Source organism: Microcebus murinus, chromosome 24 (genome assembly GCF_040939455.1).
Source record: "Microcebus murinus isolate Inina chromosome 24, M.murinus_Inina_mat1.0, whole genome shotgun sequence".
NCBI classification, from domain to species: domain Eukaryota; kingdom Metazoa; phylum Chordata; class Mammalia; order Primates; family Cheirogaleidae; genus Microcebus; species Microcebus murinus.
In genome coordinates, this window is record NC_134127.1 from 17,772,824 (window position 1) to 17,799,489 (window position 26,666).

At 45.8% G+C, this 26,666-nt stretch overlaps 1 protein-coding gene across 3 annotated transcripts; it reads right to left on the bottom strand.

The window, feature by feature from the left end:
* On the bottom strand, positions 1 to 25,899 carry SLC18A1 (solute carrier family 18 member A1). 3 transcript variants are annotated; one of them, XM_012785083.3, is made up of 16 exons: positions 25,852 to 25,899; positions 23,461 to 23,707; positions 22,092 to 22,455; positions 21,389 to 21,447; positions 17,785 to 17,868; positions 16,744 to 16,836; positions 15,154 to 15,243; positions 14,865 to 14,908; positions 11,281 to 11,341; positions 11,103 to 11,198; positions 4,890 to 4,968; positions 4,329 to 4,380; positions 2,765 to 2,828; positions 2,144 to 2,263; positions 1,837 to 1,970; positions 2 to 639 (listed from the first exon to the last, which is right to left on the bottom strand). In XM_012785083.3, exons 2-16 carry the CDS (start codon positions 23,582 to 23,584, stop codon positions 529 to 531), a joined length of 1,575 nt encoding a protein of 524 aa, XP_012640537.2. In that variant the 5' UTR covers positions 23,585 to 23,707; positions 25,852 to 25,899; the 3' UTR covers positions 2 to 528. The 3 variants fall into 3 exon arrangements, with proteins under 3 accessions (XP_075853301.1, XP_012640537.2, XP_075853300.1); XM_075997185.1 differs by lacking the exon at positions 25,852 to 25,899 and having other exon boundaries at positions 23,461 to 23,965; XM_075997186.1 differs by lacking the exons at positions 1,837 to 1,970; positions 25,852 to 25,899 and having other exon boundaries at positions 1 to 639; positions 23,461 to 23,969.
* Between the last annotated feature and the right edge of the window lie 767 nt (positions 25,900 to 26,666).

Below are 26,666 nucleotides of genomic sequence, written 5' to 3' on the forward strand. Positions count from 1 at the left end.
TTATAAAAAAAAAAACCAATCAAAAATCCCCCCAAGCTGGCATTAGACAGCAGTACAGCGTAGAACATGCTTTCTCAATTCCGCTGGGAAAACCCAATGGGGAACAAGTTGGGGAAAGAGGACAAAATGATCTGTTGGGAATCTGCCAAAGAAAGTCAGACAACAGATGAAACAAGACTTGTCAGTCACCCCACTGGTTTCAGGGGCACCCTGCTCGCTGCCGCCTCCACGGAATGAGTCACCCCTTGCAGAACTCGTCACAGCTCAAGTTTAATGAACCTTGCAGCAGCCTGGGAGGAAGCATCCCTCTGTTCTCCCACAAAACATGGGCCACCTGGGGCCCAAGGCATAGAGGGGGAGCTATGGGTCACACAGGCGGGAAGCGGGGGGGAAAGGAGACGCCCAGGGGAGGGAGGGGACCCCACTGAGCAGCCCATGGTGATCTGGTTCCAGGGAAGCAGGTGGCAGCTGAAGTCTGAGCCTCACAAGTTCATATGTGGCGGGGCTCGGGGACCATCTCTGCTGCTACTACTCGTTGCCGGGCTCCTCGTCACTGTCTTCCCCCAGGGGAAACTCCTTCGTGGGCTTCTGGGTTGCATACATCCGGGTCTCCATGGGGCAGTCCTGGCTCAGAATAGCCTGCAGCGGTGAGAGGCGAGGAGAGAAATCACTGCACATCTTCATTGCACATCCATTCTGTTCCCGTCAGCTCATCCAAGTCTAGCCTTGCCGAGGAACCACACCATAAACACACACAGGACCCTCTTTCCGCTTCACCTACACACACAGGCCTCCCAAGGCACCTGTGTATATCCACCCTCGGCAGAACAAACACCTGATATGCTTTTAATTGAGTCCTAACAGTGGCAGGGCCAGATCCAGCAGGCAGGACGCCGGCCGGAACTGGCACCACTGCCCATTAGACCTTCTTTTGTGTTTTCGAGCAGCCTCTACATCTACTCCTTAACCCAGCCACGCCCCTCAGGGTGGCCTCGTGCTGCAATAAGAGGAAAGTATCTTATTAAAGGAAATCACATGTGGCTCTCTTCCCTGGGGTTTTTGTACTTTATTTTGTCTTTTTTTTTTTTTTTTTTTGAGACAGTCTCGCTTTGTTGCCCAAACTAGAGTGAGTGCCGTGGTGTCTGCCTAGCTCACAGCAACCTCAAACTCCTGGGCTCAAGCAATCCTCCTGCCTCAGCCTCCCGAGTAGCTGGGACTACAGGCATGCGCCACCATGCCCGGCTAATTTTTTCTATATATATTAGTTGGCCAGTTAATTTCTTTCTATTTATAGTAGAGACAGGGTCTCACTCTTGCTCAGGCTGGTTTCAAACTCCTGACCTCAATCCTCCCGCCTCGGCCTCCCAGAGTGCTAGGATTATAGGCGTGAGCCACCGCACCTGGCCAGGTTTTTGTAGAGATGCCCTGGAAAAGATAATGGCACACTTGAACGAATGAATGAATGAATGAGTGAACGGATGAATGTGCACAATGGGATTCTGCCCATTTTGGGGGGGAGACAACTTGGCAATTCACACCTTGCCAGTAACCACAGCAACTAGAGGATGCCTTGGATGCCAATTTGTTGTGGGTTCCCCATTTGCCTTCTTTCCCTAAGATTCTTCCTAACGGCCCAGGAAAGAGAGGAAGTGGTTACTGAGAGAAGGGAAATTTAGGAGGGGCACACAGGAAGGGTAAAGATGAAAAGGGGATCAGAAAACTGGACAAAGCAGAGAAACTATTGATAGAGGAAATACGAGCTCAGGATGAAAGGGAATGCGAGAGACAACAGGGAGAAACAGAAGTGGATTTTTTTTAGCAGTCAGATTTCCTTACAAGCTTCTCCTCCTTGGCTGGGGGGCTCCGCAGGTAGCAGCAGAGAGGGGCATAGACGATGTTGACGACCCCGATGATGACCATGAGCCAGGGGAAACCGACGGCCTGCACAATGGCACCCCCGGTGGACGGGCCTGTGAGGAATACATCAAGGCCACGTGTGTTTACGGAGCCGGGTCACATGTCCGGCACTATGCCAAGGGCGGCGGGTGACCCAGAGGGCGCCGCGGGGTCACCTGAAGATGGTCCTGCTCCACTTCCGGCTGGGAAACAGCAGGCGAGGCGGGTGGGGCCTCCACCAACGTACCTATAGCGAAGCCCATGCAAAGGGCCACGTCTGCGATGGCGTAGATGCTCCCGTACACGGAGGCGTGGCGCAGGTCCACCAGGTGTCCCATGGTGGGCATCATAGCGGAATCCACCATGCCTGTGGCCAGCGCAAACGGGACACTGTCAGCCCCACCCACAGTCGGTGGCATGGCCCTCCCCCAGGGTCCCCTCGCTCTGCCTGCCGTCCTCCCCCTCGGCACCAACACCTGTTCCAGGTGGGAATAATGAGTCCCTCTCTCCACACCCTGCCAGCGGCCCTCCTGCTCCTTCTGCCTCCCCACCTGCCTCCTCCGATGAGAAAGGGGGAGGAAAGGCATTGCACCCAATGTCTAGCAGGGGTCCTCAAACTTTTGTAACAGGGGGCCAGTTCACTGTCCCTCAGACCGCTGGAGGGCCGTTGGAGAGTGCGGTGCACATTCCACACATGCGCACTGTGGGCCCAGGAAGAGTCGGCTGCTAAGCAGGACAGGCAGCTGCGGCAAAAACACCCGGCAGGTCGGATAAATGTCCTCTGTGGTCGGCCGCATGTGGCCCGAAGGCCATAGTTTGAGGACGCCTGGTCTAGGGGCTTCTTATTTTGTTTGAGGGCTTTTCTTACCGATGGCGAAGCCAAGCCCAGCATTGGGGCCAATGAGACCGAAAATATTGTGAGCCAGGGGAACCTGCAAGGGGGAGGAAGAACAGTTTGTCGGGACTCCAGCTGGGACAGGTGGGGGCAGGGCTCAAGAGGTTGTCACATGACAGGCACTCACATTAAGCATGTGCTAAGGGCTACGCGCATCATTTCTTTGCATTTTCACACCTTCTTATGAAGAAGAATCTTTCCCTCCATTGTAAAGATTTGAAAACTAGACTGGTGGTGCTGTTTGCGTTAAATGCCCTGCTCAAAGTCACAGAGCTGCAGAGTGCCAAGGTCAAGTTTGAACCTCAGATTTGACTCCATTATACCATGATAAGGGTCCTTTTCTGGCACATGGGTGCTTCCTCCCTTTCTCTACCCCTCTCCATCCAAACACACACTCTGTCCTCGTTCTTCACTGAATGAAGTTGCCTCTTTTCCATTACTGACATCATCCAAAGGTTTTGTCTAAACCCCTAACTCCATAGCCATTGGAGCAAGACAGAGCAGAGAGCCCAACAACCAATTAGCCATAAGCTAGATGGGGCAGGTGACATGGTTGAGTGACACATTGTGAGGCTCCTTCCCACTGTCCTTCCAACCCTTCAATGAAAACATTTCCTTCCCTCTTTAGCAGGTTCCTTACCTCCCTCCCTGGGCACCTGTTACCCAAACCTGCTGGCCCAGGATATTCAGTCCTTATGTGTTTACACAATTGTAGTGCTGATGCCTCGACAAGTGTTTGTATTTGATCCATAGTTACTGGATGAGATGTGCTGGGGGCTCACCCAGGCCAGACTCTGAGCTGCGGTTTATGGAGATCACCTGGACAACCCTGGGGACACCTTCGCAATCCTCTCTACCCAGATGAGGATGCTGAGCACAGAGAGGTGAGGTCCCCAGCTCAAAGTCACACACACAGCAAGCAGCAAAGCCAGGGTGGAAGCCAGAGCTCGAGCTCCCACTGGTGACCTCCAGCCGGCCCTGAGCACAGTACCTGGAGCCTTGCTGCGCTCCTCCCCTGTGCCCCAAGCCTACGATGCTTTGTGCTCCTCAGTCCCACTGGGGAGAAGGAAATGGAGGCTTACAGGACTTGAGTGGGGACTCTTGAAAACAGAAAAGCCGTCTTTCTTTCTTCTTCAAGCAAAGATTCTGGGGCCAGAGACTGAGACACAGATGGTGGCTGAGGCTCCCTGGGGGCTTGCGGGGTCCATCAGGGTGAGATGAGTAAGTGAAGTCATAAAATGCTTCATTTACTCTGCCGGCCCCAGAAATAGATACCAACACGTGTCACTTCAAATGCCCACACAGAGAGCCTCAGACCTCTGGCCCTGGCTGGCCCTCCGCCCTCTCACTCTCCCGACCCCACCCCACCCTCAGTGGGACGCCCTTCAACTCGTGGCATCTGCCCCGCTGCTCAATTCCTACCTACTCGAACACAGTCTTGCCAACGGTCCTTGCCAAGTCAATCCTCCACTCACTTTAAAGGAAAGTGGTCTTTACATGTCTGAGCCTCTGTCTCAACTAGGCCTTTTATACTTACACAGAGCAGGCTGGTTCCTACCACCACCATCCCAACCAGGGCGCACAGCCACCTGGAAGGAAAGAGCCATCGTCAAGCAGCGCTAAGGGGAATGCCCCTTCCACCCCAAACCCTGTCACCACCACGCTGGCCAGTCCTGCCAGCTCTAATTCCAGTGACCTTAGGACCTGAGAAGATGACTGCATTTCTCCGTGATGGATTTGTGCCCAGGGGAGCTCTCTCCCTGTCCATTCATTGCCCTCACCTCCTCCCTGGCTCCACCCCTATGGCCACAGTAAGGGTGGCACAGGTGCAATGGGACATATTCTTCCTTCTCATAGAAGAGAAATCAGCTGCCTCTTCTAGAGCAACCAGCACAGAGCTCAGGACCATCCTCTATACTGACCTCTCCACCCACCCACCGACCACCCATCCTCCCAGTGGGCAGTTTTTATCGGCGTGTACTTGCCCTAAACTTTTGACCTCAGAGAAGCTGTTCATCATCCCAAGCGCAGGGACAACCTCGAAAGGCTCTCCCATCTCGCATTCCTAGCATTCTTCCCAGGTCCCCAGGCTACGTACCGCCCCATCTTGTTGGCCAACACCCCAAAGAGGTTGGTGCCGATAAGGTAGGACACACTGGCAGGCAGGAAAACCATACCTGGTGAAAGACAGAGACCCTCACCTTAGCACATGCCCAAGTCACTCCAAAGCACACTGTCTCCTCCAAGACAGTGACGTCCCTGGGTTACCTTCTGGGATCCCCTAACCACTTTGTTTTATGGTTTGGGGATCCTTGCGCAAACACAGAGCATATGTCGCAGGACCTCGCACCTCTGCTTGCCACAGGACCAGGGCTGTGTTTAGCCTCAATACACTCAATGTGCTTCCAGCTCCCCTCTCAGACTTCCTCGTGAATGGCCCTGATGAGCCATTCTCCTGTATAAAACACCCCTGATTATCAGCATGAGAACATGAGCTTCAGAGAGAGATAAACATACTTCCTGGGGAGTTGATTCCTCTCTTGTTATTTACCTGCCCTTCCGCTGCTCTGATAGGGACCTTGGAGAAATTACTAAACCTTTCTGAGCCTTGGTTTCCATATCTGGAAAAAGCAAAGCTACAATTCAAGTCATATCAGTTTACAGGGAGGAGTGAATTAGATAATGGATGTAAAGTGTTTTATAAATTGAAGCCCTGGCCATGTGGCTTTTTGTGACAGCAGAATGAAGTGTTCTGGAAATGTGGGCTTTGGTGCCTGCCACACAGTTCTGGGTTCAATCATGGCATGGCCACTTATTAGCTCTGTGACCTTGGGTGATTTACTTACCCTCTGTGAGCCTCATCATTCATTCATTTATCTTAACCATCTTTTATCATGTGCCAAGTATTCTAGGGGCTAGGAATAGAGCGGTGAATAAGACAAACAAAATCCTAGCTCTTGGGGTGTGTACCTTCCAGGGGAGCAAGACAGACAACAAACAAGTAAACAAATAAATGAAATGAGAAAGATGATTTTGAAAAACGTGGTGATACAGCAGAGTGATCGGGAAGAACAGCTATGTGGGATTTGGGGGTCAGGGAGGCTCCTCTGAGGAGGTGGCACTTAAGCTGAGACCTCAATGACCAAAAGAGTAGCCCTTTCAAGTGGAACATAAAAAGTACCTAAAGCAAATGAAAAGGCCTTAAAGAAAAAAATCGTTCATAATGAACAAAGTAGAGAGTGAGAAAATGCAGGCCCTAAGAAAGAATTCGGAATTTCTTTTGCAGGGCCATGGGAAGCTTTGGAGGGGAATGACATAATCAGATTTATATTTTCTGAAGTCCCTTAGAGGAATGTGTTCATGGGACAAGAGTGGAAGCCAGAAGACTATTTGCAGAATCCAGGAGAAAAGTGATGGTGCCTCAGCTTAGAAGTCACCGTGGAGAGATGTGAATAAAGTGGGAGGTTTTGGAGGCAAAGTTGGGGCATTTGCTGTTGGAGTCAGTGCACACACAGGAGTAAGAAGGGGGAGGGAGAAGCCAGGGATAACCTAGGTTTTTGTCTTAATCAGTTGGGTGGCTGGAGATAGGGAAGACTGGTAGAAGAGGAAGAGCTTGGGGGAAATATGAAAGGCTTGCGATAACTGTTAGATATGCAGAGATATCAGGCCGTTGGATATATAAGTCTGGAGCTCCAAGGAGAGATAAATTTGAGACTCATTGGTTTACATGTGGTTCTGAAAGCCATGAGAATGGACGGGCTCATCTACGCAAGATCAAGTGGAGAAGAACAGAGATCCACGGTCTAAGCCCTGGGGACACCTACCTTTAAATGTTAGCAAAGGAAGAGAAGATAGCAAAGGTGATGAGGGTAGCCAGTGAAGCAGGTGAGAGGAGCTGGAATCCAGAAGAGAGGTCTGGCCTTTGATCAGAGCTGGGACATTGTGTGTGGGTACAGGTACAGGGAAGTGAGTGTATTTAGCAATGGAAATGTGCGAATTCCCTTCTCATTGCTTCTGTTTTCTCAATGACTAGGAGGCAAAGTCAATAGCTGAGAATGATGAAAGAATGGGTGTGTATAGGAGGTTTAAGTGGAGAAGTGTGAAACTGTCATTCTGGAAAGTGGGAAAGACAGCACAACTAGACACTAGTACAAAGATCGTTCGGCAGGGTGAAACCCACTTTAGATTTGTGGCCATAAATTTAAGATGAGAGCAACAGCCTGGCTGTGTGTTTCTCTACAGCCCCACCCACTGATCAGGTGCAGACAAGGAGTAGGCAACTGATAGATTTAATCAGAGGTAAGGCTTTGCCAGGTGACAACCACAGGGGAAGAGAGGAGTTTCAAAGGAGTGACACTAATGATGGACCATTGAATCCAAGCTGAGTAAAGAACAAAGTGAGGACACGAACAGAGATGGAAATAGAAAAAGAACTTAGGCCAATGGATTGGTGGTTTCAGGGTGGCCAAAAATTGTTGCTATGGGAATATTAGAACACCTGAGCAGGGGACATGTAAGAACTTGCTTGGAATTGAGATTTCAGAGGGTATTATAATTAACGCTGATGTCAAGGTCAGGGTTTACATAAGGCTGATTGGTTAAGGTGGAGAGGAGGAAAAGGTCATTGCAAGAGAGTAGATTAAGGAAGAGGACAAGATGTTACCCACCTGGACACTGAAGTCACCAAAAATGGTGACAGGAGTAGAGGTGAAAAGAACATGAGCCAGATGTTGACAGCTTGCATGAATGAATGAATGAATGATGAGGGGCAGCTAAGGGGTCACCAGATGATTGCAATGAAGAGGGGTGGGTGGTATCATCTAACAACATGATCTTCAAAGGAGTTGGGATCTTTAAAGGAGACCAGAGAAGAAATGATTCAGAAGCAGCAAGGAGAGCAAGGTCTGGGGGAGCATGGACTTCTACCAACCAGCTTCAGGGAAACAGTGTGCACAGAAAACATCTGGGGCTCAGGGCAAGAAGGTGAAGGAGGTGTTCAGAGAAGAGGATGAAGGCACAGGAATGCTTGCCAATGACAGTGAGTTTCACAGACCCAGGATTGCAAAGGGCATTGGAAATTGAGTTAGATTAAGAAATCTCTGAAATATGGGGATAATCATAATTTCTACCAGATAGGCTGGTTATGGTGTTTAAATGAAATAGTGCAGATCAAGCATTTTGCACAGTGCCTGGCACAGAGTAAGAGCCCTAGGGGCACTGGCCTTAATTATTGTCATCATAACTGGTGAGTGACAGGGTCAGGACTTGAACCCAGGCCTTCTCACTCCAAATCCAGGTGTTTCCACTACTCCACAACCCCAGTGTGGCGGCACAGATTGGTCTGGTCAAGGGACTGCTTGAAATCAGCAGTGTGAGTTTCTTTGGGTCTCACCAGCCTTTCTATGCTTCTCTGTACCTAGAAGAAACAATATAGCCTAATAAAAAGCATCATGACAATTACAATTATACCAAAAGTCAACAGTTCACCAGTTACTGGCTGACAGCTTGTTTGCTTTTAATATTCTCTTCTATAGATTGGAGGTAAAGCTCACGTTAGTGTATTTGTCTAGACCATCTGCACAGCTGGCAATCTCTTCCAAACTCTACCCATTTGTTTGTATTTAATTGCTTTAAAAAATGTAGAGGTTATAACTACTCAACTGTTTATCTAATATGTGAGCACAAGCACCTTTAGGAAGCCCAGTAGTCTCCTAGATACATCTCCTTGACATCATTTTAAATGGCATGAAATTTCCTGAATGAGATTTTCCTCCATCCATGTAGCTTGTTCTTTAGGATCTGACTACAGCCTCCATTTCCTGCAGCCTGCAGCATTTTGCGCAAAAATAGGTGTTCCAGACTATGTCTATAGATTCGTGTATATTTTACACAGCATATATTCAAAGGGTGAGGGGTTACACATTTTGTGACTATCAGAATTACTTTAAAAAATCATTATAAAAATAGTAATATAATATTTTTTTAAATTTACTGAGTATATCCTTACTACATGCACTATGCTGATCCATCTAGAATAAATAGGTCAAAATGACCCTAAAAAATATCTTCATTTTTATAAATAAAAAGGGCAATCTGTCTTAGTCTGTTTTCTGCTGCTATAACATAATACCAGGTAATTCATAAAGAAAAGAGATTTATTCGGCTCACAATTCTGGAGGCTGGGAAGTCCAAGGGCATGGCGCCAGCATCTGCTTGGTCATGTGGCAAGGGCATTCTTGTTGGAGTATAGCATGGCAGAAAGGCATCACATGGAGAGAGAGGAAAAGGGGACCAAACTCCCCCATTTCATCACTAACCTACTCCTGTAATAACAGTCTTCATCCCTTCATAAGGGCAGTGCCCCCCTGACCTCATCACTCCTAAAAGATCCTACCTCTCAATACTGTTGCATTGGGGATTAAGTTTCCAACACAGATATTTTGGGGGACACATTCAGACCACAGCAGAGTTCAAAGAGGTTAAATAACTTATCCAAGCTCACAATCAGTAAGTGGCCAGGTCAGGGTTCAAACCTATGGGAATCTATTTCCAAAACCTGGGGTGTTGACTCCCCTTGGTGATAGTACCTTGCCACATAGCAAGCACTCAGTCACAGACTACACATCACTCTCAAAAGCATTGACTCCTTTGTTCCTCCCCAAAACCTCAAGGTGTTCTTTATGCAGAGCAGTGGTTTTCAAAGGGGAGTTGCTGACCAACCATATCAGCATCATCTGGAAACTTAATGGGAATGACAGCTTGTGTTTACTGAATCACTCAAGGTCACTCAGGATCTTCATTTATTCTTCCAATTTCTCTTTGCACTAGATGGTATTATGATATTAATTTAGCTTTTTAAATTTTCTTTAATTTTGTTTTTTGAGACAGGGTCTTGCTCTGTTGCCCTGGCTAGAGTACAGTGGTGTCATCATAGCTGACTGCAGCCTCCAACTCCTGGGCTGAAGCAATCCTCCTGCATCAGCCTCCTGAGACTACAGGTGCATGCCACCAGGCCTGGCTGATTTTTCTATTTTTAGTAGAGACAGGGGTTTTGCTCTTGTTAAGGCTGGTCTCGAACTCCTGACCTCAAGTGATTCTCCCACCTCAGTCTCCCAGAATGCTAGGATTACAGGTGTGAGCCACCATGCCCAGCCTCATTTAGCATTTAACAAGCTCTCCTGATGATCCTGATGTAATCATGTGAGAGCCTTTGATGTCAGATTTTACAGACCAGACAGCACTGAGGAAAGCTGTGAAACATGGTGGTAACTGGTAACTGGTAACTGAGGCTGGTAACTGGGTTGGTGTATTAGGGCTGTGCTGCAGTTGCTCGCTGGCACCAAGAGCCCAACTGTCCAGACCCTTGGGGCAGTGGATGTGTTATCTGCACCGAACACCGACTAATTCAATTAATTGTCATGGTCAGAGGCAGTTGCAGCCCAGAAAAATTCAATTTGGGGCTAAGAGTGCAGCTGGGAGCCTTGCTTAGCACCGTTCCTTAAAAATTAGATTTAGTGCTTTTTATTGCATGCTGAGCTATATCACGTTCTTATCGGCTTCCCCTCTGGCTCCATAAGCCTCTCTTCTCTGCAGTGACGGAGCGATTTGCACGTAGCCTTCTCTTCCCCCTTTCCTCAGGCTTCCTGGGAATGGCTGGAGCCTCCTCTCTGAATCTCTGCACGGAGAATAGGACACTGGAGCTCTCTCTCCTGGGCTCAGAGCTTCTCCTGGGACACAGAGCCCAGCACCTTCCTTAAGTGAGTGCTACCTAAGCACCTTTTGAGAGGTGAAAAGACAGCAAAGGGGTAATCTCAGGGATGGAGCATTGAAGAGAGGAAAGTGAGGATGGTAATGGTGGTGCACATTAATACTGTATGTGGTGCAGAGCATTTCCACATCTTATATTATTTATTCATCCAATTTCCCTTTGAACTAGGTAGAATTATGATGCTCATTTTGGAGATGAGAAAAGTGATGCTCAGAAAGTCTAAGTGATTTGCACAAGTCTGCGTAGGCAATCAATGAAGCTGAAACCAAAACCTAGGCCTTTAGACTGGAATTCTTTAATTATTCTACTATATAGCTAGGTATGTGACCCTCCAATCATCCCCTTGCCACCATACCCTTCCTCAGAATGCTTCTCTGAGGGACTGCCTACCCACTCAAGCTTGATTCATCGGTATGGACCTGGAAGGTCATTCTAAGAAGGAAGCACATTGTCCCTGTGTGACATTGATGACCTGGACCTAAGAGGAAGGGCCCAAAGCACCTGCCTCCTGCCCCGGCCTGAGCAGGTGGCAAGGTCACTTACCTAGCTGCCATTCAGGGGAGCACATGGTCTGCATCATCCAGATGGGCAGTGTGGGCTCCAGGATGGCCACTCCCATGTTGGCAAAGCAGATGGAACCTGGGGGGACAGTGCTGTGAGCCCCTGTGGCTTCCTGCAGCCTAGACTCTCCTGTCCCAGTGCAAGGCCACTGCCAGCTCACCTGCAGCCACCAGGATGTAAGGGTCTCTGAGAAGCGTGAAGAGCGGAGTCCCCTTGACACTCTGAGAACACAGATAACAAAAACACTTCCATTTGTACAGTGTATACATATCTCCTCTTCTCACAGAATCTGAGAATGTGCGGAGAAGGCCTTAAAGACCATTTCTACATCAGCTCCATCGCCGCAGACCAGGACACCCAGTCCAGGGAGAGAAAGCCCAGGGACTTGCCTGATGTCCCAGAACGAGTGGAGGCAGAGCCCCTCCTGTGTGCCAGGCAGGCACTGTGGTGGCCTCAGAGAGGGGGCACCATAGGCCAGAAGTGACTCCTGCCTTCAAATGAGCATCAGCCAGGTCAGAGTGGATCGGTAGCAAGGCCAGGATTGGACCACAGATATCTGGACTGCTTCCTGGTCTTGAGTCTCTCTGCTAGACTCCCCGGCACTGTCTGTCCTAGGAGAGCCACAGGCAGAATGCTGAATCCCAAAACTGAGCATAGAGGCCATACTCAGAAAGCCTTTCAAGCTTTCTGAATTCTTTGTTCTGACCATTTTGAGCCAACACTGGACTGGGGTAGCAGAAGCAGCTTGAACACCTAGGGTAAAATGCCAGCCTAAACATCCAGTTCCAATGTCTTCTCCCTTCAGGACCTTTTCTCATCCCAGCTAAACTTGGTCACCCACCCTCCTGTCATGCACCCAGCAGTCCCTTGGCCATCATTACTACCTTTGCCTTAACTACCTGCCTTCTCTTCTCCACGGTTCCACATCCTGCCCACTCTTTATGGTCAAGCTTAAATGGTTCCTTCTTTTCTAGAATGTTCCCTGACTCAGTACCTGGAATGTCTCCCTCTTTCAAACTTCCTGAGCACTGTCCTAGTCTTCTATGGTGTTTACTGTATTGTGTCTTTTAGCAAATTTAATAGTTTTGATAACCCTCTTTGCACACACACAGGGGTGGATTAAGATATTTAGAGATCCTAAAACTGAAATGATCATGTACTTGCCCCATATATAATTCAATGTAAACAAACTGAATCAGAAAAAAAAAGACATATAAAGAAGTCCAATAAACCCTTTGACCCAACAATCCCACTTCTAGGAATTTATTCTAAAGATTACTGCCAACATTATTAAAAGGCATACACATAAGTTTGTTAATTGCAGTGCTATTTGTAACTGCAAAGCACCAAAAACTACCTAAATGGCCAAACATAAGAGATTGAGTAAAATATGATATACACACAATTGTGTGTGTGTGAGTGTGAGTGTGTGTGTGTGTGTGTGTGTGTGCGTGGACCATAAAGCTGGAAAACAATAAGGAAGAACTCTATGATCTAATAAAGAGTGATTTTGGGGATATATTGTTAAGTGAGAATAAAAGGAGAACACACAGAATATATAGTATGCTACCTTTTATGTAAGAAAAAAGCGGGAAATAAGAAAACACGTAAACTATTTTGGGTAAAAAACAAAAGCATAGGAAAGATAAACCATAAAACAATAAAGTTGGTTACCTATAAGTGGTGGGGGCAGGGTAGGGGGAAGGTAGAAAGATTGTGGAGGGATTAACACCGTCTGAGTATATTTTCTTGAATAATTTTGACCTTTAGATAGTCATGTTCTGCATATTCAAAAAATAAAATTATATTAGTGTTATGGACAATATTGTGTCTCCCTCCCCCAAATTGATTTATCGAACTTCTAACCCCTAATATGACTGTATTTGGAGACAGGGACTTTAGGGAGGTAATTAAGGTTAAATGAGGTCATAAGAGTGGGGCACCAATCTAATAGGATTAGTGTCCTTATGAGAAAAGGAAGGGACACCAGATCTCTCTCTTTGTGCACACACAGCAAGGACAGGCCAGGTGGGGACACAGGGAAAAGGTGGCCGTCTACAAGCCAGGAAGAGAGGCCTCACCAGAAACCAATCCTAGCAGCCCCTTGATCTTGGACTTTCAGCCTCCAGAATTGTGAGAAAATAAATATCTGTTGTTTAAGCCACCCAGTCTGTAGTATATTATTATGGCAGCTTGAACAGACTAATACGATTATCAAGAACAGAGAAAAAAACCCTAAAACTAAATGCAAAGAAAAACTAATGAACACAATTGAATTTTAAATGCATCATGCATTATACAATCACACTAAAGATGGGCAAAAGAACGAATGCAAATATAGTAATTTGTAAACATAGTACTTCGAATATATTCCCTAAGTCTAAGGAAAAAAGAACTGCAAAAATCTTGAACACTTCTTGGTAGATTTGTTTTTTGTAGTAGTAAGAGTATATAAATTAAAAGTATTGTATGTTTGCACAAATAGGTAAGTGTTTTGATTTGGGGGGGGAGCTAGGATTCTCACTATAAAAGAAGGAAAATAAAAATAAGGAATGGGGAAAGCAAAAAAAAATCTTGTGGAGTCAGGCTGGAAGTAGAGGTCTCAGAGTGTGAACTTGCGTGTGTGTGTGTGTGTGTGTGTATGTGTGTGTGTGTTTACTAACGTTGCTACTGAGATGGCATAGAAACAAGGAGACTCAAAAGTGAAGAGCACAACGAGTGCTCATATTTCGGTTTCTGGGGCAAGCATGTTCCAGGCCTGGGCGCCTGCGCAGAAGGCATTTGGTGCTCCTTGCCCTGAGGAGTCCTGGCTGGGTGGTGGCTACATCCCTTGCCAGACATCCTACTCCTAGAGTCGGTTCCCAAAGAGCAGCAGCAACTCAGCAGACTGCAGGAGGCTCCTAGCTGCAGTGGGGGAATTAGCCCTTTAAAAGTGTTGATTATGTTATAGTTTCACATTCTTTCAGATGCATCTCTGTTTTCCCTCAATTTCGTTATCTGTAGAATAAAGCTAAAAATACTACTTATTTCATGACATTTATAAGATGCAGCACAGAGAGTATACTAAGAAGAGTTCTTGGTATGTTAAAAAGCCCTGAAGAACTGTAAGTTCTATTATTATAATTACTTCTGGAATCTGTTGATGGACTGTGGAATGCAAAGTCAAGGTCTTTAGATCAAACTTTTCCATATTTTATGCACTTTCTTATCTTCCTTGCTTCATGGTTTGATATGGATTTTCCAGAGCCATTTCTGGCTTGGAGTCATACAAATGCCAACTCTGACATTTATTAACTATGACAGAATGGCAGTCTGGTGGGGATGCTCTTGAAGGATGTCCTATATTGGGGGAGACATTGTCTGGATGGCCACCACAGCCTTTCCTGTCTCTGAGATGATGTTATAACTCTGAATACTCAGGTCTCAAAGTCATCATCTCCTGGTTCCAAATGCGTGTGTGTGTGTGTGTGTGCACATAAATGTACATATATACATATCTGTATATTGTGTAAGGCTTCTTTGATTCTTCATAAGGCCCTTCTGCCATCTTTGTCCAACATCAAGCCAAATATGCTCACTACGTCCCACACTACCCTAAATGTGACCCTACTGGGAATCCAAGTACCCACTTTCCCTGACTCTACTTCCTTTCACCTTTCTTCTGATGGTTTGATAGGCATGCCTGGTTCCCTGCACTTCGCCTTTCCATATATCTCTTAGCAATGGAGCTTGGTGTCTACTTACCTCCGGAGAGACTCTGGAAGGCTGCAGGATGCAAAGCTGGAGAGCTAGGAAAGAGAGGGGGAGATGGTTCGGTCTCTCTACTGACTAGCGGGGGGCTCCAATACCAGCCATCTTGTTGCCAGCCCGTCACATACAAATCCAACTCCCTGAGTTTCTTCCTTCTTTCCTAGGATGGGGCAATCCTTGACCCATCCAAACAAGCCCACACCACTTATTAGTATTAGTCAAGGTGGACACAAGAGCACTGGCCTGGGCTGCCACCTGCCTGGGGGCTCTACGGGTGACTTACCGCCATCCAGTAGTGCCAGGAAGGCCAACACAAGGAAGGGAGAAGACTTCCCAACAAACTCATACATCACGCTTCCAAAGGGAGCTCCCACTGCAAAGGCAAAGCAGGCACAGGTTCCAGAGGTGAGGGTGAATCCCAGCCCAGGAAACTTGTGCACATTTACTCCGTGGGCATTTATGGAAGGCCTGCTAGGGCTCAATTCCACCGGAGGTTCAAGGGATTCAGAAATAGAGAAGACAGGGTCACTGCCTCGAGGAGCTCACTATCTACTGGAGGAAACGTATGTGTTGGGGGACTGAACGATTAGAACATGGTGAAAAGGTCAACAGCAAAGGGTTGCACAGAGGGTGATGTAAGCACAGTAGAGTGTGTCAGAAAGTCCAGGTAACCGCAAGAGCTTTGCCAAATGCATAGTGCCTGGTGGGGCAGAAGCCTGTATGAAGAACACAGAGGTGTCAGAAAAGAGAGTGCAGGTGGAGAAGAAAGAGAAAAAAGTGGGTGTTACTAGAGCATGAGTATTTGGGAGGAGAAAAGTGCAGATGGGGAAGGTTGAGGCCATGGAGCCGAGGGTCCTGTGTATCTAGCCGAGGTGTCTACTTGGCCTTCTGGCCTAGGGAGAGACATCAGGGGAGAAACACCACCAGCTCTGCATTCAGGAGGTTCTTCTGGTGGCACGGTGGAGGGAGGAAGGGATGCAACAGAGCCCAGGCGGGAGGCAGGTGCCATATTCCAACCAAGAAGTGATGAGTAGATATAATGGGGCTTATTCATTTGGGAATGACTGATGATGAATAAGTCCAGGATGCACCTGAGTTTTAGGCTGTGTATTTGGGTTGATGGATACTAACAAATAACAAGAGTTTTCATTTCCTCTCCTCCCTGTGGTGGTAGAAGGTGGGGCATAGATCAGGGAAAAGATTTCGATGTTTTCTTTTCAATGAGCTTGTAAACTCCTAGAGGGCAGGAAAGCTGTCTCACCTAAATCCCTTCTGCAATAGTGCTCAGCAAAGTATGTGGCTTGTCAGTTAAGTCATACAAGGGATAAGCCCCAGAGAAAGTATGACCTTATGGTTTGGAGCTTGGGAGCCCAGAAAAGAGCTTCAGAGCCCAGAAAATCAATCCGTATCCTGGCTCTGGCATTTCCTGGCTGGGTGACCTTGGATGGCTGTTTATCCTTTCTTATCCTCCTCTCTATAATGGGGGCATTATTCCTCCTTCACAGGGTAGTGGTGAGGAATAAAGGAGACTATGTCTGTAATGAATTTAGCAGAGAATCTGGCAAAGGGCATGCTCTGTCCATGCCTGGAAGCAGAGCCAGGCAGTGGCCACTAATGTGGGGAGGTTCACTTCTGCCAAAAGGCTGGGTTTCCAGAACTTTCCCAGGTCCTTATGGGCTGTTCAGCGTCTTAGAGAGAAAGAAATTTCATCTTTCCTCAGCAATATTTCTGAAGGGGTCAAAATATGATTGGGCCAGGGAAGGAAGGCAAGCACGAGTCTTCCACGACCTTGGGAGCACCGGCCTCCTGGAGCATCTCCAGAGGGTCTGCATTCCACCAGCCACCACTCCTACCGCCCACTGGTGCCACTTACCCAATAGTCCCAAGGCAAGGCCCCCTAGGGCGGTCCCCATGGCCCGCCCCCGCTCACCGTCGTCAGTGTAAAGACTTGCCAGCATCCCGAGACCTGCACGGGGAGAAGCAGATGGAGCCAAAACGTGGGAGCTTTGCCTGCCCCGGTGGAGTCCTCGGTCCCTGCCCTGCTGTATCTTCAGAGAGAATCCTCGCTAGGGTTTCGGTCTCAGGAATTTTAAAACATAACCCATAATATTCCACAAACACTGCCCCTGCAGTGCTCACCAAACCTGCAGAGTGCTCAGCCTGCTGTTCAGAGCATTGTTGGAAGTGCAAAGGCCTCTGGAGAGGTGACACGGAACGCCACCACCCAGTTACACAGCATTTCATGGCGTTTGATCATGCCCTAGTGCACTTCCCTGAACGAGAGGACTGCTGTGGAGCAGATTAGGAAAAGGAAAACCCAGCCACACAGAGACTGTTCTATTCAGCAGAGGTGCCCGAGGAGGAGCTTGAGGGCACTAGGACCTGGGGAGGGTGTGGGCTGGTGCTATATGGCAGCTGCACGCCTAGGTCCATTCATCTGGTGTAAATAGGCATAAAATACCAACTTCATGGGATTCCAGTAAGTACTGTATTTGGCAATACTTTGCAGACCATGGGGGTATTAACAGCAGTAGTGTTAACATTACTGTTCCTAAGTAATATTATTATTATCGTTATTTCTATTCCTAAGAAAGATTAATAGGGGACAGAGAAAGGACCATTAAGTAGCACTAAATATTATGAAAGTCTGGTCTACTTCACGGTGTTACCATGGGCTTGTTCTGACCTGAGCTAGCTCCATCTGAATATTATCAGAAGAAGTTATTATGTCAGGCTTAGGGATTTATGGGTCCTTTGCCTTGTTTCTGAATCACTATTTCTATCCACCAGGATGCTATTTTCCTTAATGTCTTCATATAAATCTCATAGGGTTTGAGCGAGTAAGAGATGTGTGTGTGTGTGTGTGTGTGTGTGTGTGTGTGTGTGTGTGTGTAATGAAGATATCAATTGTTACCTGCAACAGATGAAAATGAAGATCCAATGCCTTGAAGGGTTCGGGCAACGAACAGCAAGGAGTAGGTGCCAGAGAAAGCAAACACTGGGCAAAGAAAATAGCAAGAAAACTCCAGTTAGCAAATTATCTCAGCTTCCCCAGCCACCAGAAGACATGCCCATGACATTGCAGATCTGAGTCATTATGCACATGTCTTAATAATGCAGGATGACTGCTCCCTGTTTTTGGAATTGTCTTTCTAATCTTCCATCCCCCAATCAGAACTGCTTTTTAGTTGGCAAGAAGACTGAGAAACCACAGAAGCATATGCCAACTCACCACGCAGTGGATGGAAGGCTAGATCTCTCCATTTATTGCCGAGAACCCAACATCCCATCCGCTGGAATCAGGAATGTCCATGAAACCCAGTTCCCCAGGCTGGGAACTATTTCTTAGACCCCACTCCTACGTCCTCCATATGCACACCCAGATTTGGTCTTTGCCACTGCTGGGCACCACTGGGTCTTCTTGGGTATGGTGGCAATATCATGTGCTTCAGGGACTAGGGGCATTGGGTAGAAAATAATATCTCATGATCTAGTCAGATCCTGCCTCTTACCTTATATTAGAAGATCTTTTAACCAAATTGAATCAGTATTTATTAAGAAATATTGAACACACAGCTCTGCTAGACTCTGCAGCAGATGTGAAGTCGAGAGAATATTCAGTTCATGCCCTTGAAGAGGTTCAGTCTATTGGAGACTAACATATGTGAAACTGAGAACCAAATAGGAATATGTTATCCAAAACTAAATTACAGGGTGCTGGTGGTCAGGGTAGTAAGCCCAGACATGTCTCACCTCCAATTTCAGAACAGTGTCTATTAAAGCGAGAAGAACCTCCCCAAAGTGTCTGAATCAGAAGAATTTTAATCCCCTTACCCATGCATTACAGATGTCTTCTGGTTGTGTTTATAATCTTCTCCCATTACTTCATGACATGATCACACTGAACTACTCATTGTCTCCCAAACATATATCTTCTTGGTCTCTCTTTTCCTGGATTTCTGATTTCCAATCTATTCATTCTACTATTCTTTTTTTTTTTTTTTTTTTTTTGAGACAGAGTCTCGCTTTGTTGTCCAGGCTAGAGTGAGTGCCGTGGCGTCAGCCTAGCTCACAGCAACCTCAAACTCCTGGGCTTGAGTGATTCTTCTGCCTCAGCCTCCCAAGTAGCTGGGACTACAGGCATGCGCCACCATGCCCGGCTAATTTTTTATATATATATATCAGTTGGCCAATTAATTTCTTTCTATTTATAGTAGAGACGGGGTCTCGCTCTTGCTCAGGCTGGTTTTGAACTCCTGACCTTGAGCAATCCGCCCGCCTCGGCCTCCCAAGAGCTAGGATTACAGGCGTGAGCCACAGCGCCCGGCCATTCTACTATTCTTAAATGTCCTTTGCCTTGGTTTGCCCAGAAATTTCATGGTTTTAAAACTCAATATCAAAAAAAATCCCACAAAAACTAAGTTTTATATCCTGGAAAGCCCCTTGCTATAATTTAGATATGAGTTGTTTATCTTCGCCAAATCTCATGTTGAAATCAGATCCCCAATGTTGGAGGTGGGATCTAATGGGAGGTGTTTGGGTCATGGGTGATGAATAGATTAATGTTCTGGGGGCAGTGATGGTGAGGGGTGGTGAGTGAGTTCTCATTCTATAGTTCCTGCAAGAGCTGGTTGTTAAACATAGCCTGGCACCTCCCCCTTCTTTCTCTTGCTTCCTCTCTTACCAGGCCATTTTGCACCTCTGGCTCACCTCTGCCTTCTGCCATGAGTGGAAGCAACCTGAAGCCCTCACCATAGACCAAGCAGATGTTGGTGACATGCTTCTTGTACAGAACCATGAGCTAAATAAACTTATTTTCTCTATAAATTACCCAGCCTCAGGGATTCCTTGATAGCAACACTAAAGGGACTAAGATACCCCTCAATCCCAGGCAAACCAGGGTAGCTGGTCCCCCTACTTAAGAAGACCAAGGCAATTTGCTTTTCACTTTGCACCCTTTGCATGGGCCTCCATTTTGGTCCTAATTACATTAATTACAGTTCCTAGCTGGGAAGTTTAGGGTAGTAATGAGTGTCAGCAACCTCTTTTAAGTATTTTTAAAACACTGAATGATGCTACAAGGATATCCTAAACACCAAATGTATTTCCTTTTGGCTACAATTAGGCCAACTCAGTATAGAACACTGGTTATCTCATGGAAAAAATAATTATTTAATACATATTGTTAGGTAGATAAGAAAACAACAGAGTTAGATCCTGTCTCAAAAATATAGAAAGAAAGAAAGAAAGAAAGAAAGAAAGAAAGAAAGAAAGAAAGAAAGAAAGAAAGAAAGAAAGAAAAGAAAAGCTTTTAAAAACATGAGTTCTTGGCTGAGAATTAGGCAAGGACCTTATGCTAAAGAGTTCAGGACCCACTAGCACACTGCATTGTCTTATTTTGCAAGGTGTTTGCTCCCTAAGCAACCATTATACACTCCTGGACCTCTGGAACCATGTCTTTTCATTCTATACATGACTGTCACCATCGAGGCATAATACATGTGCTCCATATAGTTTTACGGAAAAAACGTTAAATCTCATTTGATAAAATAGGGCATCTTATTATTTTTTAATTTGCTGTCTAGCATAGGCCAAGCTTCTAGAATTTCAATCAACATTGCCAAGTTGAATGTCCTCATTTTCTTTGATTCAGCTGGACTTTTACTATGAAGATGCAGTTCTCAAGACAAAACTTCACATCCAAAGGGAGAAAAGTTGAAGAAGAAGAAGAAGAATAGAGAAAGCAGGTAACCAACAGAAAGGCAATAAGAAAAACATGAGGGAGAAGGAGGTGTGTTGTTCAAGAGCAGAGAGTCAGCAGAACTATCAGAGCCAAAGTGGGTCCCCACATCCCCCTGCATGAACCCCCAAACACCCCATTCCTTACTCCTTATTTTACTTCTCAGGGTTCATTTCCAGACCTGTTTTTCTCACTTACTGTTTTTTATTCCATCTCCATTTTATTAAGAACATTTAGCAGATGCTGGGTGGACTATTTGTTTTCTCCTTCTTGCTTCTTTAGCAAATTTACTTTCCTAAGCCCTAACCTTTAATGTCTTTAACTGGAAAGCAACAGACTTCTTGGAATTTTCCAGACGCTGATGTCCAATTTTTTTTTTTTTTTTTTTTGGTTACTTGCCCTTTACCATGGCATATCAAAATAATATGATCTCTTCCTGAAGCTGGGAGGTTGTATTAAACTTGCTCAAGGGATTACCGATAGATACACACACAGAGACACTATAGCATACACATTCGAACAGCCTTCATAATTTCCCAGCTCAAGTAAATAAAGTATCTGTTCTTCTACAGCAGAATAGACGAATTCCAACTAGACTGAGTTGCCACTACTGTTCTAGTTTCCACACCGAAAACTACAAAGCATTTAAACCAACTTTCCAGTCCACTTTGTCAGACATCTAGTTACTCTCTGGTCTACCCAACTCTCTACTCTAAATTCACATGATAAGATCAAAGACAATTAGTAAAGGGAAGGAAAGAGGCAGCAAGTTACTTACTAACTGTGGAGAGAAACATGATAACAAAGCCAGCAAACATGGGAATGTGATATCCAATCCTAAAAGGGAATTAAAAAAAACAAAGATACAATTCCAATAGGCATTCATATACTTTAATTATGTTTTTTTAATGTAAGCAGGAACAGAACTGCAATTATTTGAGCACATGGTAAAACCTGCCTCTGAATGCAGATGTGGAGATGGAATGTGACACATGAATGAGTACAAGCAAATAAACAAACTTGCAAAATTACTCATAGACCAGGGCCAAGATTCTCATTTCCAGAAAGGATAGCCCAGGTAGAGTATATATCCCTTTGAAACATCAGGATAACCCTAAACGCAGTCATTGGGAAGCCAGTGCTCTAGGATTGCAATAGGACTGTCCCCTTCCAGCCCTCATCTGTTCAAGCCATGTTCCATAGATAACACAGACATAATAACAACAGCACACTGCGATTCATTGGCTCTCTTCTTTATAGTCAGTGTTCAACACATCACTAAGAAAATCTAAAGCCCATGCATTGCATCAATAATATGCTATCCTTTGGGGTAATCAGCTTCCTAAATAGCCAACTGCCCTGGGGACAAGACAAGTGAATATTCCTCCTTTTCCCTTCTAAACCACCTTTATGTACCTCAGCTCATCCTCCTGTTCCTGAGTCCCTGAGCACCCTGTGGGGCACTGCACCCGCTGACATACCTGTTGGTGAGAGGTCCCACGCATGGGTTGACCAGAAGTTGCATTATAGCCTTTGAAGCAAACAGAACCCCAACGCGGGTGTTCTCTTTCTCCAAGAACTCTGTGCCTTGCAAGCAGTTGTTCTTGCGTGCCGAGATGGCTTCAGTAACTAGAGGGGGGCTGATGCCAGCAGTGTCATTTGTCCATGCTGTGCCATTGGGTGCACTTTCTTCAACAGCCAGGGTGATATTGTCGAAGAAGGAGAAGACAGTGGAAAAAGTGGGAGAGGCAAGGGCAGGCGGGGAACTCAGGGCATGGCTGAGGTGTGGAGAGTTGTTGACCTCTTTGAACTCCGTGACATACAGGAAGGTGGGCACAACAGGCACTGAAAGTCAAGGACACGTGGTGAAGGCTAAGGACAGATTGGTTCTGGGGCACTATGATGAGGCTTGGTTTTATGCTCAACGAAAGTGTCTAAGTGACATGATTTAAAGCCTGCTGATAGATCCTGCTGCCCAAATTATCCTATTAGCTAAAGTACCTAAATGCCAGTGACCATCATACAGTGAGTCCTTTTTATTCGTGGAATCCGTATTGGCTAATTTGTCTACTCACTAAAATTTCTGTGTAATACCCGAATCAACACTTGCTATCACAATTTTTTGCAGACATAGGAATATGTTCCAGTGGAGGTGGAACCAGGTGGGGTCTGCTTTCTTGTTCCTGCTCTCACACAGATGTGACCGGAGGATGGGGGCGGGAGGGGATGGGGCAATGCGATACCGGCAGCCCCAGCTCTGGGACCTGTTAGATGTTAGACACAGACAGGCTTGAATCCTATCGTGGGCAAGTCATTGAACACTTCACATGTATTTTACCCAGGAGGGGCAACGTATTGGTACCTATTTATACACTGACGCAACTTAATGCAACAATTACGAGTAGCCACTGGAAAAAGCAGGACTCTAAGGGAATGAACCGCAAGGAAGGCAAGTCTTGATAAGGACTCGGCTATCCAAATAAACTGTGCTATATTCATAGAACAGAGGCGGGAAAGGCCACGCGGTGAGATGCTGCTCGCTGCCCAGGGCATGTGGAGTCATCAGCACCTTGGGAAGACAGTTTGGGGAGGAAGGAGCCCACAGCTCTTCTGGTCGGATGCTCTCTGAACCTCCCCCTCTTTGAACCTCTGGAGTCTTTTAGCAACATTTGGCAAGCTTCAGACTCCATTTCCTGCAGCTCCCTCCAATCCCTGGCAACCTCTGTGTGGTTTTGAGCATTAAAAAGAAACATTGTCAAGTCCATTCACTGCTGAAACCCAGCAGGGTGTGTGCTGCCTGCTGGGGCCCAAGTTCAAGTTCACCCTCAGCACAAAGACCCCCAAACGTACCCACCACAGTGAGCAGCATGTTGTCCAAGAGAAGAGCAACAAAGACCACCACCAGCACCAGCTGCCGGGACGATCTCCCCTCCTTCAGCCACCTCTGGGGAGTTTCTAGAACAGTCCTGAGCATGGTGAGGGCGGGGCGGGGGCACTCGTCTCCTGCAGGTTCTTGGGGAGGGTCCTGTTACAGCTGCAGGTCTTCCGCAGCCTTTACAGAAGAGGGGAGGAAGTCTGCCCAGACGAGCAAAAGTCACTAGGAAAATGAAAAGTCAAAAGGTTGCAAGTAGTAGGATGGTATTTGGAAATGTTTCCATATCTGTATCACTGTTCACTTTTCATACATCTCTATAACTCTACCTGGGTTCCAAAATGCCTTTCATGTAAGTGTTGCTTATTGGCTATTTACATCTGGAATTATACCTGAAACATTAAACAGACCACAGATCATGTATGTCTGTGTTTTTCAAATAAGAGACATTTGCCTATCACCTGATAGTTTATGTCATAGCAGACATAGCTGATGACTACCTGGGCTATTATTTACTTCATCTTTTCCTTTAAGGTTAAAAAGTAACTTTAGGCCGGGCGCGGTGGCTCACGCCTGTAATCCTAGCACTCTGGGAGGCCGAGGCGGGCGGATTGCTCAAGGTCAGGAGTTCGAAACCAGTCTGAGCAAGAGTGAGACCCCGTCTCTACTATAAATAAAAAAAGAAATTAATTTGCCAACTAATATATAGAGAAAAAATTAGCTGGGCATGGTGGCACATGCCTATAGTCCCAGCTACTCGGAAGGCTGAGGCAGCAGGATTGCTTGAGCCCAGGAGTTTGAGGTTGCTGTGAGCTAGGCTGACGCCACGGCACTCACTCTAGCCTGGGCAACAAAGTTAGACTCTGTCTCAAAAAAAAAAAAAGAGAAAAAAAAAGTAACATTATGGGCCATGCAAAAAGAAAAAAAAAATATGTTCTTTGTCTACACACCACCCCAAAATTATCGTCTATGTTCTATACGCAACCCAAAAATATTTCACGTGGCACAAGCGTCACTTGCACTGCCCACTGAGAAGCATTGGCCTAGACCAACACTTTCATCTCACAGATGAGAAATCTGAGACTCAGGAGGTTAGGAGATCAGTTTTGGGTCACACAATTAGTGCCAAACAGGGATGAAATCTGAAGTTTTTTAACTTGTAGACTTATTCTCCACTAGTTTCCCTTGCTCTGTAATACCAGACACACTTTTATTGTTTAAGCTAGAATAAACTCTGTGGAAATAAAATGCTAACTTTCATGATCAGTTTCCTATTTAGGATTTCAAATCATTAGTCAGCATTAAGTCACAGTACTAGGTAATAACAGCTTCTGGGAAGAATTTCATTTTCTTTTATGTGGCTTCTGTTGCATTATCAGCAATACAAATCATTTAAATTTTAAAATAGATGACTGCCACAAAATGTATCAGGCCCTTTGATTAGATAACTCTACTTCAAGGAACCTATCCTAAGAAAATGATCAGAGGTACAGACAAAAAGTTATGTTCAAAATTATCAATTGCTAAATTATTCTTATTAGTGAAAAAAATGGGAACATTTTAATGGTGGAATATTAAGCAGCTCTTAAAATCATGTTTTCAAATAATTTTATTGACTTAGAAAATACTACTAATATAATGTTAAGTAAAAAAATGATATTAAACTGTATCTACAGCTTGATCTCAATTATGTAAAAATAAATACATGTGTACATTATTGAGAGACTAGTAAGATACCCAGATGCCAGCTATTTATAATTTAATTATTTAAATTATCTTCTTTTTCCTTTTTTTTTTATCATTTCAAAATATTCTATAATGAGCTACTTTCATAATTGAGGAAGTAAATAATTTTAAAGGATTATCACTGGGGTTCAATAGTCACCCTCAAATATTGGAAGCATTCCAAGCATTGAGCTACCCTGTTCTAAGCCCAGAGCTGGAAGAAGAACATCCCCCATGCTACAGATCCAAGTGATCAAGGTCCCAAGTGAACCAAATTTCCAGATAAGTTTTAACCAGAAAATGCATGCAATTACTTAAGGCCCTCCATTTCTCTGTATAAATAAGGTATTTCTAAATACAAATTTATTTAGAATGCACAAGGATGAAAATAAGAGACTAAAAGAAAAGCAGTGGAAAACAAAAAGATATAAAATGGAACGAAGTAAATAAAGTAAGTCCAAGAGAGAAAGATAAACAAACAAAACAAAACAACAACCACACACTAAAACCTCAAAACAAATCCAAACAAAACCAGGAATTTGCCGACAAATCGATAGTAAACATTACAGTCAAAATCCTCTGGTGAGAGACACAAATTACAAGGAAGGATTAAATTTGTCCAGAGGGAGGAAAACAAATCTTACCTTAGAGCCCATCTTGGTGTGAGCACTCAGTGAGGTGCTGGTGCTGGTGCTGGTAGCTGTGAGCAAGGCAGCAGGAACTGCTCTCTGAAAGTGAACGTTGCTGATTGATTTATTGCAAACTGTTATCTGAGGATGCTGTGTGTGCGCGTGCGTCTGTGTGCCCTTTGTCCACAAAGATTTAATTGGAACCTCCAACAGGTTTCATTCAGACCTTTCGCTCCCTGCATCAAAGGCAGGAAGGCAGGGCTGGCAAGGGTAAAGAGAGGGGAGATGTTATCCTAAGCCAAGAGGCACTGGGCTGCGCTGTTTCTCATCTGTGCTTATCAGTCATTGAACTTTCTTTAACTCTTGCCTGGGTCTGGATACAAACTGGAAGACAAGACAGAACCAGAGTGCAGTTTCTGTCCCCAGCTGCTTGCTTAGTCAACGAGGCTACTTGTACCCCAATTGCTTCTGGGAAAGAAACAAATCTTAGAACACTCTCAGGGGAAAAGAATCTATGCATGTTGTTCTCAAGCCATAAAAATCCAATGTCTATGGCCTCTGTAAAGGCCAACTGTGCACTGTGTCTCTGCATGCCAATACAAGCCTGGTGCCTGGCACACAGTAGCCTCTAGGGAATATTCCTTGTATGGATGAAGACTGGATGGATGGCTGCAGGAGAGAGCAGAGCTCATGGTGGAATCTTGGGAGGCTCCGTAGATCTATATTATTCTGACATTAAGAGTTGTAGGTTGGCTGGGCGCGGTGGCTCACGCCTGTAATCCTAGCACTTTGGGAGGCCGAGGCGGACGGATTGCTCAAGGTCAGGAGTT

Bases quoted from the DNA above. Each gene is read 5' to 3' on its own strand.
- SLC18A1 (XM_012785083.3), bottom strand. From the start codon at position 23,584: ATGCTCAGGACTGTTCTAGAAACTCCCCAGAGGTGGCTGAAGGAGGGG. The intron at 21,448-22,091 runs GTATGTCAGCGG...ATTCCCTTTTAG, and splicing joins GTGGGACCTCTCACCAACAG to GATTGGATATCACATTCCCA. The intron at 17,869-21,388 runs GTAAGTAACTTG...TTCTTTGCCCAG, and splicing joins CATGTTTCTCTCCACAGTTA to TGTTTGCTTTCTCTGGCACC.